The 15320-nt window shown below is 46.6% G+C and overlaps 2 protein-coding genes and 2 non-coding genes across 4 annotated transcripts; all 4 read left to right on the forward strand.

The window, feature by feature from the left end:
- On the forward strand, positions 1-4012 carry RPL21 (ribosomal protein L21). Its single transcript, XM_020916319.2, has 6 exons — positions 1-62; positions 2140-2218; positions 2460-2521; positions 2997-3109; positions 3620-3770; positions 3878-4012. The coding sequence occupies exons 2-6, from the start codon at positions 2152-2154 to the stop codon at positions 3965-3967; spliced, it is 483 nt and encodes a 160-aa protein (XP_020771978.1). The 5' UTR covers positions 1-62; positions 2140-2151; the 3' UTR covers positions 3968-4012.
- LOC139036424 (small nucleolar RNA SNORD102) lies at positions 2826-2896 on the forward strand. The gene has a single exon (XR_011489212.1). It is a non-coding gene; the product is annotated as a small nucleolar RNA SNORD102 (small nucleolar RNA).
- On the forward strand, positions 3143-3269 carry LOC139036382 (small nucleolar RNA SNORA27). The gene has a single exon (XR_011489178.1). It is a non-coding gene; the product is annotated as a small nucleolar RNA SNORA27 (small nucleolar RNA).
- An 8325-nt stretch (positions 4013-12337) lies between the features above and the next one.
- RASL11A (RAS like family 11 member A) lies at positions 12338-14936 on the forward strand. Its single transcript, XM_020916304.2, has 4 exons — positions 12338-12623; positions 12995-13051; positions 13159-13238; positions 14225-14936. The coding sequence occupies exons 1-4, from the start codon at positions 12515-12517 to the stop codon at positions 14696-14698; spliced, it is 720 nt and encodes a 239-aa protein (XP_020771963.1). The 5' UTR covers positions 12338-12514; the 3' UTR covers positions 14699-14936.
- Positions 14937-15320: the final 384 nt, after the last annotated feature.

Consider the following 15320-nt stretch of genomic DNA (forward strand, 5'->3'; position numbering starts at 1 on the left):
TTCCAGGTAAAGGCCCGCGCGTGGCTCCCGCTGCCTCCCGTCTCTCCCCTGGCCCCTCAGGCGTGAGTTTCAACCCTGTGGGCTGAGGCCGCGCATGAAGTCCTAGGGAGGCCGTCTAGCTTCTCTGGGGGCCACTGCCCCGAGTGGTGGGGCCGTGTCTATCCACACCCGGGGCCGCGAGCGCGGGGCTGGGCCGAGGCCGTGACCTGCGGAGGGGATGGGCCGGGGAGAAGCGGGGCCGCGGCCCCTGGGTGACCGACTTGGGTCTGTCGGGGCAAGGGAACTGGTCCCTCCTGCGCTTGCACGGCTTCATCCCCTTTGTCCTGGGATTCCTCGGACCGGCTCTGGGGCCGCGTGACCCTTTTTTTTCGAATCCCTTCAGGGTGGCATCCTTATCCTCGTTGCAGAAGCTGAAGTATATGTGCTGCGGGCTAGGGGCTTCAGGGTGGTAGGAACGGGTTGGCGAGGCCTGTGTGTGTGTGTAAGCCTGGAGTCCTTGTCGGAGAACCGCAGAGGTGCCCAGAGTCCACCTGGACTAGGAAACCCGGGCCGTTAGTCGTTCATACATAGGGAGTGATTTCGGGTCGTTTAAATGTCCCGGGCCCCCAGTTGGACAAAAGGAAAATGCTTTTGTTGGCTATGGGTGTATTAATGCATGGCAGCAAGTGTCGAGCGAAGGGATTCTTGAATAGTTGTCTGATTTAGAAGCTTGGGGGGGGGTGCGGGGAGGGGGTAGTTAGGTGAGAAACCACTTAGTGTTAAGTTTTTGCGTCTTTTTGTCTAGTTTGTGGACTTCCCTGGTGACTCAGACGGTAAAGCGTCTGCCTACAAGGCGGGAGATCCGGATTCAATCCCTGGGTCCGGAAGATCTCCTGGAGAAGGAAATGGCAACCCACTCCAGTATACTTGCCTGGGAAATCCCAGGACAGAGGAGCCTGGCAGGCTAGTTTGTAGCAGCCAGCTGCCAGCGTTGCCCAAACTGCGAGATGCGCTCTGTAGTGGATCGCATTTTGATTTTGAGAAAGGCAAGTCATGTGTCTTGGGTCGTGAATGGATTTCTAACTAGTGGCTCAGTAGTCAAGAGATGACTTACATTACTGATACCCAGAGCATGTTTCCTTGTTTATGAACGTAAGGCGAGTTTATATGAACTTAATGCACACGTAGGGTTGAGAATTGAAGCAGCATTTAGGCTTGATAGATTCTTCTTGGCTTTCTTTTTTGTTGTGAATCTTAAAAAAAAAGTTTCTATAGGCGTATAGTCAGTCAATTTACAATGTTATGTTTGTAGTGTACAGCAGTGTGAATCAGTTATACATACGTTTTTCTTTTTTTAAATATTCTTTTCCCATATAGACCATTACAGAGTAGTTAGTATGTAAAGTAAGAGTGTGCACAGTGGTTTGACTCTGATGGGTTAGCTAAAACATTGTTTCCTTGCCAAGCAAATCATATGAAAAAGATTCTTGGGAGTCACTTTTCTTGAAGATATGGTAACATATTGAGAGATTGGTTTAGGTTAGAACACTTCTAACTTGTGTTCTCCTTGTGGTAGGAGTCGTTGCCAGCAATGGTAGTTCTCTTGGGTGATCTGAAGCAATTAAAACCATTATTTTGACCTTTTGGGAAACAAAGTGAAAAGTTTTACAGCATGTAGATAAACCTTGCACTTCCTGTTAAACAACTGAGTAATTAGATATGTGAGGTGAGTTAGAGATTTTTGATAGTTAATGGATGCTGTACAAGAGAAATCTGTAGGTTGAAAGGGGGTTTTATCCAATACGCAAAAATAAAAGACTGAGTTTTATGCTTTGCCTTAAAGTAATTCCAGTGCTCTTGGCAGTCTCCGAAATAGTATGCCAGAGTCCTGTTTTGTTTCTCATAGGGAAAGTACCGGTTCGGATTCTGAAATCCAGTTCTGCTTCTTAGGCTTTTTAGGCAATCTTGGCAAGAATCTTGGTAAAATTACTGCTTTTTACCCTTTTATAAGAGCTGTTGATTGGTGAGCCAACCTTGTAGATTGTTGCCTAATTCTGATGTTGCTACTGATATGAGTGCATTTGTAATTAGATGTTTTTTGGTTAAAGGAGATGTCAGTGTTGATACTGTGTTTGACTGTTCTATGCTTTCTGGTTTCAGTAATTCGCCAAAATGACCAACACAAAGGGAAAGAGGAGGGGCACCCGCTACATGTTCTCTAGGCCTTTTAGAAAACATGGTGAGTAGAGCCACCCTCCTTCTGTTTTATTACCTGTGTGTTGCAGTTCATATAATGTGTTCTTAATAAATGATATTGATTAATCAGCATCTGCCTTTTAATAAATAAAAAGCACGCATTTTATATATAATTTCTAAATTGTTGGCTATCAAGATAAAGTACTTCTAACAGCCAAAAACCAGTGTGTTGAAGGCTAATAAGTATTTCTTTTACTCGATATTGACTATTTTTTTTTTTGCAGGAGTTGTTCCTTTGGCCACATACATGCGAATCTACAAGAAGGGTGATATTGTAGATATCAAGGTAAATTATAAAACTGGAAAATTAACCACAGAGTAACATTAGAAGTTAGAAAAGTTGTGTTTAATATTGAAATTTGAACAGTGTGTGTTATATCTTTTTATCTTCTTAATTGAGGGGAAATCCATTTACTGAGAAGGAACTCCTTAGAGTATGAAATGGCTATTGTAATTTTACTTTCAAAAACAAGCTTTTAAAATGCTATTTTTGAGTCTTAAGAATTTTCTCATTACTTGATTTTAACAGCTGGTGGAAAAGTTAGGGGGAAAATCATAAGAACTTGAGTGTATGTGTCCTGGCACTCCAGAGCTTAATGATGATTGTCTTTTTGATTGCTTAAAGCAATGTGAAAATGACATTTCACCGGCTCTGAGAGCTCTTGAGTTGCCTTTAAAAGAAAATAAAATTAAAATATCTTACTTTGGGTTTAAAAGGAGGGAGGAAGTGGCTGGCATGACATTGATTTCCTTTCTAACAGGGAATGGGTACTGTTCAAAAAGGAATGCCCCACAAATGTTACCATGGCAAAACTGGGAGAGTCTACAATGTTACCCAGCATGCTGTTGGCATCATTGTAAACAAACAAGTTAAGTAAGTAAGGTCTAATTCTTTGTGTATTGCCTCACACCCCCTTTCACTTTGCCAATTGGACTTATGTCTTTATTGGTCATTCAAGTGGGGCAAAGGAAATAACCTTTTAAAACTCAGGCAAACTGGGTGTTTGTCTTGTAACCTGTCAGAGGAAACATTAACTTAGTTTGCATCTTACAATGTTAAAGTCTTGTGGAGGATGTTAACTAAGTAGTTATAGTTTTCAGAAAGTAAGAAGTTTAATAAGTTGTAGATTAGTGGTCTGGTTTTGCTTAAATTATTTGGTATTTCAGCGTCTCATCTCACAGAAGAGAGCTGATGAGTGGGAATATTTGCCTCAACACCCAAGTCAGCAAGATTTAATAAATGATTGTAAATTTGCTGTCATCTTGTTGGTTTATCCTGTCTGTGGGTAGAGAGGTTCATGGTTTAAAGTGAAACCAGTGAAAGGATTCTCTGAATTTAGGCTGTGTTTTTGATGAAGCACTTACAAGGCTCTTTTTTCTCCAGGGGCAAGATACTTGCCAAGAGAATTAATGTGCGTATCGAGCATATTAAGCACTCTAAGAGCCGAGATAGCTTCCTAAAACGTGTGAAGGAAAATGATCAGAAAAAGAAGGAAGCCAAAGAGAAAGGGACTTGGGTTCAGCTGAAGCGCCAGGTGAGTGCTTGGCAGGGTTTCTTGGTGTTGAGTGTGTTATTGGTTCTGGGGGCAGTTTGATACTGAGTTATAGTACTTTATATAATTATTCCCTTGTGTTTTTTTAGCCTGCTCCACCCAGAGAAGCACACTTTGTGAGGACCAATGGAAAGGAACCTGAACTGTTGGAACCCATTCCCTATGAATTCATGGCCTGAAGGGTGTAAAAATAAAGACCTGGACTGTACAAATGTTTCTCTTAATTGAGTAGAGGTGTTGTGTCCAAATTCAATGGGTGATGTCTTTTCAGATTTAGTGTTTTTTTCTTCCTTAAAGATGTAAGATAGTTTGTTGTTCAGTGTGCTCCATTTTTTAATAAATTGACATTATTTATAAAGTATTTTTACTTTTTGGAAAATAGCCAAAATCCTTGTGGGGGGTGATATAATGAATGAAAGATATCTGTTGCATTATAGTTAAGTTCAGGAAAAGTTGATTACTCCTAATCGCATCATAAATAGATGTGTTTTGAGGATCAGGAACTTTGAAGCCTAAGCTGTTTAGACCATTCATGCAGCAGTGTTCAGTGGAGTGTTAAAAACCAGAAGACCTGTTTTATTTACACTAATGTGGCCTTCTAAGCAGTTAACAAAATGTACTTAAAAAACTTGGAATAAGTTCAGTTTTGCTCATGTGCATGAAAGGAAGCAGAGGCACAAGTCAAGTAAGTTGCCAAGGTTCTGAGGGGAGAGTGTTGGGCAAGGATTTATTGCTTCATAGTAATAATAATATTTTAAAGCTACTTCGTGTATTTGGAGCACATTTTAGGTTCTTGTTACTTTCTGGGTATTTTTAATTGGATGTGGTAAACATCCAGTAGGGGCTTGATCCCATCCCACTCCCCTGCTTTCAATATTCTGTAGTAAACAATTCCAAGCTTGTTAAAAGGGTGTTTTCTCCCCACTGTTAGAGCCTTGGCCCGAAACACCCATACTTGGCTTTTTTCATTTGATGGAATTTATGCTTGTCCTTCATTTACCTTGAATCATAGTTGAATCATCCCTGATAACATGTTAAGGAAGGGTATGAAAGTGCTTGGGATCAGAGATGACATCTGGTTTAAGTTGATGGAATGAATTCCACTCCCTCCGCCCCCCCCAAAAAAACTTCCTAAGACAGGTGTTTGATCCCTGGGTTGGGAAGGTCCCGTGGAGAAGGGAGAAGCTACCCACTTCAGTATTCTGGCCTGGAAAATTCCATGGACTATATAGTCCATCGGGTTGCAAAGAGTCAGACATAGCTGAGCGACTTCTTTACCAGCTTGAGCCACCAGGAAAGCCCAAGAATACTGGAGTGGGTAGCCTATCCCTTGTCCAGCTGATCTTTCCAACACAGGAACCGGGATCTCCTGCATTGCAGATGGATTCTTTACCAATTGAGCTATGAGGGAAGCCCCTGGCACATAAGTGAAGTCGCTCAGTCATGTCTGACTCTGCGGCCCCATGGACAGTAGCCTGCACCAGGCTCCTCTGTCCGTGGGATTTTCTAGGCAAGAGTATTGGAATGGGTTGCCATTTCCTTCTCCAGGGAATCTTCCCGACCCAGGGATCAAACCCAGGTCTGCATTGTAGGCAGACACTTTACCATCTGAGCCACCAGGGAAGTCCAGGTCTTCAATAAATGCTATTGAATGAGAAAAGCACTGCTGTTTTTTTTTTTTTTTTTTTGAAGTAGACATCTAGTTTAGGTTGTTTTATTATCTAAAAACAACCTAAAATAGATGTCTACTTGTTTTGTTTTAAAAGGCAGTGCTTTTCTCATCCAAGTGCATTTATTGACTACAGTGACTTATAAACTACAGTGTTTCTGAATTTTGAGGGTTAACCAACCATGTTGCTCAGGAGTAATTGGGGTTATTAAATATTTCATGTAATGTGGAAACATCAAGATACTTGAAAACTTTGTTCATTCTCCAGAAAGTCATGTTGACCTTGTTTTGTGTTGCTCCTGTAAAATGAGGATTGTCTGCAAGTCCAACTTTTTGGACCAAAGGATTTTCTAGAAGTCCTTTGTGCGCTTTGAGTCTGATTCCGCATTTAACTCACTAAAGGAAAGGAAGTGTAATCTGACTTGTCAAAAAGGAAATGGAGGAACGTAGGACACCTCAGTGCTGGAGGGCTGTTGAGGCTAGACCAGAGAAAAGGCTGCGGATGGGGCCAGCCTCACCAGGAAATGGGAACTCTTCTGTCTGGTGTGCAGTGCAGCAGTTTTGTAAATTGCTGTCAATGGTGAGGCTGAATCTGCATCCTCAGGCACAGTACTGAATTTCAGATTCTTGATTGATTTTGATTGCTTTCCTAAAGGGTTGTACCAGTCTGTACTCTGAGCGAGTGAAAATGCTTGTCTTTGCACTCTCCTCAGTTGTTGCTAATTTGTTGCTGCTTAGTCGCTCAGTCATGTCAGACTCTGCAACCCTGGGGACTGTAGCCCGCCGGGCTCCTCTGTCCACACTGATTTTCCAGGCTAGAATACTGGAATGGGTTGCCATTTCCTTTTCCAGGGGATCTTCTTGACCCAGGGATTGAACCCACGTCTCCAGCATTGCAGGCAGATTCTTTACCGTTTGAACCACCAGGGAAGCATAATTTAGTCCTTGCTAATCTGGTGGGAGAAAATGTTGCATTACTGCATTTGCCTTTCATTAGCTTCTGGACCACTTACCTGGTTTCCTTCTGCCATCTCTGCTGGACCTTCCTATCGTTCTGACCTTTATTCTCACATTCAAAGCCGTGTATCATCTGGCCTCTACCTGCCTTTCTGACCTCATCTTGTACCACTTCCAGCCAAAGTCAGATTCAGTAAGTTAGGAGATGGTTACTGTCAGCTCTCCTACTTTACCCTGAAAAGAGGTTAAGCACCCTTAAGGAAGTTACAACCTAGGAGGAGTCCAATCAGAAATCCTATTTAAATCAAGGCAGAATAAGGCTTCAAGGAGTGCATTGACACAGGGCCCTTGTTTTCACCAATTACTCTTGATTTCTCTTGTTTGCTTGACCCTTTCCACTACTGCGGCCCTCGTTCATTTCAGCTGATGGACTACTGAGAGCCAGCAAATGAAACCAACAGCTTCTCTTGTGTCTCATTTCTTTTGTATCTTCAATTCCTAGTCTCCCACTCAAATCTGGCTTCCGCCTACACCACTCTAATGAAACTACTGCAGGTCACCAAACACCTGCTAATTAAATCTGGAGACTTTTCCAATTTGGCTTCATCTCCCTAGTATTTGTCAGAGCCAGGGAATTTTTTTCCTTCCAAAGGCTTCAGCCATCATGCATGTGTGTATCTCCTGCACTGGCAGGTGGGTTCTTTCCACTATGCCACCTGGGAAGGCCCTTCCGCCATCATCCTTTCACCAAGTTCCTTGCCTGTCTAACTCCCTTGGCCACTTTATTTTGGATCTTCCCCGAGGTTCCACATCTGTCCCTCCTAAATTCTTTCTAGGAGCAGTGGTTCTTCAAGTATGGTGCCCCAGAGGCAGCATCCACATCTAGGAACTTGTTAAAAATGCAGACCTACCCCAGAGCTACTGAGTCGGAAATTCTGGGGGTGGGGCCTGGCACTTGAAACAAGCTCTCTGGGTGATTGAGAAGCATTCTCAAATGTGAGATCCGCTAGATTTATCTTTAGCCGTCTCTAATAAACTTGAGACTCAATTTCAGAGCTCACTTTCTCTGAAGCTCTACGTCTGCATTTCCAGCTCTCTTGGGCATCTCTCGTTTAGTGCAACTATTTTACAGATGAGCCTGGAAGGTTTTATTAGCGGAGAGATGAACTAAATTGAAACCCTTGAGCTTTGTGTGTGCTGATAAAATTATGTGCCTGCCTTGAAATGCAAATCCTTTAATGAGTCACCATCACCAAGTACGCATTTATAAATGAATCCCTTGCTGTACAATTCCCTTTTTTTCACACATACCAGTGAGATTGAAGAAAAATATTCTAACTATAAAAGTTTTCACCCTGTTCTTATTAAGAGCCACGATCGTGATTGAGGCTGTGTGGCTTCTTGGACTTTCTCTTCTGATCTAGCCAGGTATCACTGAAGGCCTTGTGTTCGTGTTCAGTTGAACCCAATCCGAAGGGTTGAATAAACTGTATCTCTGAAATTTCCTTCTAAATGTTTGGCAAAACAAAAAAACCTCAGTTTCATATCTCTTCTATATTCCCATTAGCATAGATTTGCATTTTCCTCTGTACTAGGATAAGAAAGATTCTAAAACATAAACAATTGCTAAAATTTAGCAATAAGCATCACTATAACAGGTTTATCTTATTTTTTTGAGCACAGGAGAATTTTAAGCTGAATTTTATTTGTTTGGGATATGAGTGTTAATAGCATATTCATCCCAGCCCTATTTAAAAGGGAAAAATTGGTATTGTTCAAGCGAGAAATCTTCATAGAATCTTAGGCAGATTGTTTGGTTATGAAAAGAGTGAGGCAGCAACTGCAGCTATTATGCTGAAATGGAGAATGTACAGAGGCGGGAATAAGCATCCAAGACTCTACTGTGGGTCTTTTCAAACAGCAGGAACCATGTGGTGAGGAGCCACGGACGGGCCATCTCTCAGAGTCCCACCTAAAAAAGGCACAAAGAATCCTCACAGAACTTTCCCAGCAAGAATGCAGTTTATGGAAATCATTTGGGTTAGAAAAGGGGTGCCATGGGGTACTCTTTGCTGTCTATGAAATGAGATGATGGCTTAGCTCAAGGGGGGGTGTGATTGAGTGTCTGCTCCTGAGAAAGAACAAGAGTTCCAATTAATTTCTCACAGGAGATGAGTAAGCAAACAGCTTGAAGATGCCTGAGAGCAGAGACGTCTCCTGTCCTTTGCATACAGCTCTGGCACTTGCATGTACTAGGGGCCACCTCCTCAGGGACAGGTCAGGGGTGTTCAGGGGCCCCCAGATGAAGCCACAATATGGCCTTCAGTACCATTTACAGTCTGCTTCCCAACCTTTGGGGTCATTTTATTGTTGTTCAATTACTAAGTCGTGTCCAACTCTTTGCAACCCCATGGACTGCAGCACTCCAGGCTTCCCTGTTCTTCACTATGTCCCGGAGTTTGCTCAGATTCATGTCCATTGAGTCCATGATGCCATCCAACCATCTCATCCTCTGTCGCCCCCTTCTCTCCTCTTGCCACCAATCTTTCCCAGCATCAGGGGCCACTGCATCTAATCTGAGACCGTGTGCCACACATGTCCTACCTTCCTGGTTTTGCTCATGCTGCTCCCCCAACTAGATAAGACCTGTCTCTACCCTTGTGTTTCCATCTATCCAATATGCTCAGAGACCAGTCTTTTCTCCCTGTAGCTTTCCCTAATAACCTGACCCCCACCTCATATTTCTAACATAAGGTCAAAGTATGCAGCATTATAAACCTGTACATTGCAAAGCGATACTGCCAAAGCTACAGTTAACCATCTAACAGCATACCGGTGGCTCCCTTCAGTCTTTTCGCCTCCCTTCCAACCTTCCCCTCTGGTAACCACAAGTCTAGCTCTCTGTATCCATGATTTTATTTTTAAGTATAGCTGACTTATAATATATTAAGTGCACAGCATAGTGTTTCAATACTTTTATAGATTATACTCCATTAAAAGTTATTGCAGAGACTTCCCTGGCCATCCCGTTGGTTAAGACTCTGTGCTTCCACTGCAGGGGGGTTTGATCCCTGATCAGGGAACTAGATCCCACATGCCTCTCAACGTGGCTGAAAAGTTTAAAAAAAAATTTTTTTTCCCCCCATTTCACAGGATTAAGATGAAAAGGTTAAAAAAAAAATTTTTTTCCCCCATTTCACAGGATTAAGACTAAGGAAGAATTCAGATAATTGAGAACTTTTTTGTAAACTCAAGAATAATATATAAATGATAATTTGATAATTAATTAACATCACAATGCGGATGTCTGTGAAGGCAGGTGAGAGTGTCTTACACATTGTTGTCCTCTCGGTAAATGTTTGATAATAGAAAGCTGTCCTCTGTGTTCTGTACCAGCGCTTAGCAGCTTTGCTGAGAGTAGATTTTCAATCATTTGACTGCTGAACTGAAATAAAGTAGGCAGTGGGTAGAGGACAGAGCCTAATTTTTATACTGGGGAATTTAGGATACACAGGAAAGGTAGCTGATATTGGGTGATGGTGCTGGAAGAGATGTTCTTGAAGTCCAGGAGGACCCCTGGAAAAGTTTTGTCTAGGGCTGGAAATCAAGCTCCTGTGGCTGGTGAAGGTTAATAGCATCCGGAGCCTGCTATTTGCGTATTACCAAATCTACTCTTCACACTTCTAAACACCCACGGATCTGTATATTCATATCTGTGCCTACACACTTTTATTATCTTTTTAAAACCACTTCAGCATGCCTGTGCTATGTTGCTTGCACCGCCATATTACATAAGTGGACACAAATTCAAATGAAATAGAAGACAAGCAAGGCTGTTTATAATTCTACCATTCAGGTACATGTCTGCATTGGAAGGTCATGGGTGATCTCGTGTGTTTGCAAATGCAAACAGCTTTCCAAGGAGAGTGGAGTAACGTTTCGAGCTCTCTGAGCAAGGTGCAGTGTAAGTGCAGGCAGAACGTAACTGCCACCAGGTAGAGAAGAGTCAGGAATCTTCCCTAAGGGGCGACCTTAACCTTAACGATCATATGTATATATATATATATATATATATATACGTGACAGAGAATGTAAGAAAGTCAGGTGAGGAGACACGCCCACGATTCAGCCAAGAGAGGGCTCTCTAGTCCCTTGTAAGGTCTGCATTTTAGCCTCAGGAGAGTGAAGGGTGTGTGGACAGAGCCCAGGACTGCTGCTCAGCACGTGTCCCCTCTTCCATCGCTGGGTTCCTAGCGTAGTAGCAGCATGTGTCACCTCCAGGAGGATCTGACTCGAGCTAGTCTTGGTCTTCTCTGCTGGGCATTGGAAACACTGGTTCCCAGCTTCTCAGTTCTGGCCACCTGGATGTAACAGAGCCTGCTGGGTTCTTCTGAGAGTTACTTAGTTTCAAAATAAAAAGAGACAGAGGGTTCCCTCCTTCCCTTCTGGCTTGGATGAATACTTGATGTCTGGTGAAACAGGAGCCATTCTGTGCTCAAGAAGCAGAGGGCAAGGGAACCTGAAAGGCAACAGCCCAGGCCCCTGTCACTGAACCCGGTGGTTTCAAGGTGGCTCTGTAAGTCACCACCATCTTAGTGGGACTTCTCTCTGGTCAGGGAAGGCGGGTCAGGGCTTCACATCTCTCCTGTCAGACTGAGGCTGCAGAGAAAGGGACTGCCTTGTGCAGAGCCAAAAGCCAGTTCAGCTGACACAAGGCAGTCCCTCTCCGGGTGTTTCTTGGAACTCTTTATCCTAGAGCAAGTTAATCTCAAAACCAGGGTTTGGGGACGAGGTTACACATGTGACTTCTGTCTTCTCCAGTTTACACAGTGAAGATTCCATTCCTTCAGAAAGTCAGTCAGTGAACTCAATTATTAACGGCCTCCTAAGATACCACTATGTGCTGGGCACCCAAGACCAAGCTAGAAGCCCTGCTTTCCGAGAGACAGACATGAAATAAACACTCCAGCAGGCAGTAACCACAGCTGGGGGTCAGTGCTGCTGAGGGTGCCCTGAGAGTGCATCACTGGGGTACAAGGCTGGGGATGACAGTGATCAGAGGAAGCGATCCCGGGGGGAGGGGGAAGGAAACCAGTCCACTCTCAGATTCTTCAGGCGGGAAGCCAGGCAAGCAGGAGGGAGGGAGCAGAGGAGACCCCAGGAGACTGAGGCAGAAGAAATGAGGGAACTTGGCGATTGATTAACTCATGTGGATGTGAGAGGGGTCAGAGTCAAGGCCTTTCAAGGACAAGAACTGAGAGCCAGTCTGTTTAGCCTGGCCACTGTGGACTCAGAAACCCAAGACAGGCCAGCTTTTGCTTTTGTGTCCTCTTCCTCCCCCTTCCAAGCCCACCCTAAACTCCACTTTACACCTAGAAGTAAACACTTGTGTAAGGAAGCGAACGAGTGACTCAGGTCCTAGGACGAGATCTGATGGAGAAGTAGTCAGAGCTCTCAATGGATGGGACGCTGATTGAGTGTCGCTAACGAGTCAATTCCGCCGGCGTCAGCAGCCAGGCTGGGTCTGGAGACTGAGCTGTGAACGACCGCTTCCCCAAGGGGCCTTCACAAATCTGGAGCGAGGTCACACTGACCGCGCCTCCCTTCCACTGACAGTCAGGGCACTTCTTAATAACGCCGCCCCTCAGCATCTTTCAACCATACAAATGGCAACATTGGACAGGAGTTTATCCTTCCCATTGATGCGGAAACATCTGACCGATCGCCTACTTCCTCGTCCTTTCGTCCCCCAGCTCATAACTCTGATCTCAGATTCACCCACTGGTCTAGTGACCCAGGGCTTGCCTCTGCGGGTTGCAGGGGCTGCCCGGCGACGCGGGCGCAGTGGAGGCGGGGTCTCCAGGGACCGGGGGCCGGCGCGGAGCGTCAGGCGGCGGCGCGGCGGTGACGGTCGCCCGGGCCCTCCGGCTCCGCCCCCAGCCCGCCGCTGCGGGAAGGGGCGGGAAGAGGAGGCGGCCGCAGCGCCCCCAGTGCGCCCAGCCCTTTAAAAGCCGCGGGCCTGGCCAGCCTCGCCGGCCGCCGCGGTCCTCGCGCACGGGTGTCCCCGCGCTCCAGAGCGCGCTCTGTGCTGCCGCCCACCATGTCCGGGCACTTTCTCCTCGCGCCCATCCCCGAGTCCTCCTCCGATTACCTCCTGCCCAAGGACATCAAACTGGCCGTGCTGGGCGCCGGCCGCGTGGGCAAGAGCGGTGAGTGCCCCAGGGACAAGGGGGGCTCTCCGCGGAGCGGGGGAAGGCAGGGGAGACCCGCTCGTGTCCGCGCGCGTGCCGGCCTGCCGCCCGCCCCGCTAGCCTGGCTTCCCGCGGCTTCCCCCGGAGCATCCACGCCCGGGCCCTGGCCAGTGGGCACCTGTGTGGTGGCCGGTGCGGCGGTAGCACACCCACGACCGCACCCGCCTCAAAACTTGCGGAGGCCACGGCCGCGCCCTGGGCTCTGCGGAGCCTTGAGGATGCGCGCGGTACCCGCGGCTCCGCGGCCGGTCACGCCCTCTTTACCGACCCGGTCGGCTTGGGCAGTCTCGTCCTAGTCCTGCAGCTGAATTTTCCTCTTTCCTTTTCAGCGATGATCGTGCGCTTCCTGACCAAGAGATTCATCGGCGATTATGAGCCGAATACAGGTTAGATTCCTTTCGCGCTGTTGGGGCTGCGTGCTCGGATTTTTGTTTTTTGTTTTTTTCCTGACGAGACTGTGAGAATTTAAAACCCAGTCTCTTTAATCCTCCAGGCAAGTTGTACTCGCGGCTTGTGTACGTGGAGGGAGACCAGGTCTCCCTGCAGATCCAGGACACCCCCGGGGGCATCCAGGTAAGGACTGCGGGGAGCCGCTGGCCCACGCGCTAGCGGACGCCGGAGCCAGGTGTCTAAGCGAGCCGGTTGTGCCCAGAGATGCAGGGGCCTTCCCAGGTGGCGCTAGTGGTAAAGAATCCGCCTGCCATGGCCGGAGATGGAGGAGTGGGCCGTCCCCAGGTGGGGCCCAGTCGTTGCAGAGTTAGAAACCGGTCATAATAGGGGGAGGGGGCGGGGAGAGGAGGTCGTTAGAGGTCGCCCCCTCCTGTCGGCCACCTCGGAAACGGGGAGTCAGGCTTACCTTCTCTTTGCAGCAGCAGCCCCGGCATCACTGGTTACAGGGATCCCAGGAACTTTGTAAGAGTTCAGGCTCCATGGCTGAAACTATGAAACTATGGGGTGGGACTCTGGAGAGGGTCTTCTTTCCAGGAGGACCCTCGAAGCGCTCCCGTTTCTAGCTGTTTCTGCAATATCTGCATTCAGATAACCCCTGGGCAAGCTGTCAGGAATGTAACTTGATTAACAAGTTACTAATTGCTTTCTGTTCTAGGGAGGGAAGGTCTGAAAGAAGGAATTTGTTTCTGTAACATTCTCAAGAAGGATTTGCTAAAAATATTTTTATGGGTTTGGGAATAGATATTTATCTTGGCTTATGCTCAAAGATTTGTTTGTTCGAAGTTAGTTCCCTAAAAATTGCGCCATCCTGAGTTGAAAGTTCTCACTAAAGTCCTTCTTCAGTCAGTCCTCCAGGGTTCATCACAGACAACCTGCCAAGCTTAAAAGTGATAAAAGGGTAACAGCTCAGAAAATAACCCAGGCCGGGACCCTGCCTGAGAATTGGGTCTTTCCATGTTAAAAGCCTCCTGCAGAAGCCAGGTATCATCTGAAAACTATATTTAGTGATTTATCTTTCCAACGTTTTTTTCCCAAGGGTGGCTTTGATGTTCTCTTGATGCCTTCCCACTGAGGCCTTCCTTGATCCGGGCTCATTTCGCTCTTTTCAGGTCCAGGACAGCCTCACGCAAGCAGGTGACCCCTTGTCCAAGTGTGTGCAGTGGGCAGAAGGCTTCCTGTTAGTCTATTCCATCACGGACTATGACAGCTACCTGGCCATCCGCCCCCTGCACCAGCACATCCGGAAGGTCCACCCCGACTCCAGAGCCCCCGTTGTCATTGTGGGCAACAAGGGGGACCTGCTGCATGCCCGGCAGGTGCAGACCCGAGAGGGCGTCCAGCTAGCCAACGAGCTGGGCAGCCTGTTTCTGGAAGTTTCTACCAGCGAGAACTACGAAGACGTGTGTGATGCGTTCCGGCATCTGTGCAGAGAAGTAAGCAAGCTGCACAACCTGGGGGCAGAGAGGAGGAGAGCGCCGGTCGTCCCGCGGCCGCGCTCTCCCAACATGCAGGACCTCAAGAGGCGCTTCAAGCAGGCTCTGTCCTCCAAGGCCAAGGCCCCTTCTGCCCCTGCCCTGGGGTAGACACAGGACCGCCCGCTGCTTGACTTGTCTCCTTTTAACCCATGCATTCGTGCTACTGAGAAGACTGTGGGGGGGGGTCCCCCTTTTTAATCAGACGCTCAGAGTTTATTTTTATACAGACTGTTGGTTTTCAAGTGTATATGTATCTCTGAAAATTCACAGTGATTGCCTAGAAGCTGGATAAAGAGTGTTTGTTTTTGTTTTTGTTTTTTTTAATAAAAGATTTTTTAAAAACTAACAGCTAGCCACTTTTCCATTAAAGGGAAATGACGACCTTGCTCCTTTTTTTTCAATGTCTTTTTATAGAAATCATACTTGCACCAGAGCCCAGAACTGCTCTGAGCTTGCCCTGGGTCTGAACTCTGATTGGTGGCTTCCGCAGTGTGGGGTTGGTTTAGAAGGAATCTGTGGGAGAAAGAAGAGTCTGTGGAGGAGGAATGGGATTTGGTAGCTGCAGGATGGCTCAGCTGGGCAAGAACCTGCCTGCCAATGCAGGAGATGCAAAAGACTCAAGTGCAATTTCTGGATCAGGAAGATCCCCTGGAGAAGAAAATGGCAACCCACTGAAGTATTCTTGCCTGGAGAATCCCACAGACAGAGGGGCCTGGCGGGCTACAGTCCG

The sequence above is a fragment of the Odocoileus virginianus genome, chromosome 8, assembly GCF_023699985.2.
Source record: "Odocoileus virginianus isolate 20LAN1187 ecotype Illinois chromosome 8, Ovbor_1.2, whole genome shotgun sequence".
Classification (NCBI taxonomy): domain Eukaryota; kingdom Metazoa; phylum Chordata; class Mammalia; order Artiodactyla; family Cervidae; genus Odocoileus; species Odocoileus virginianus.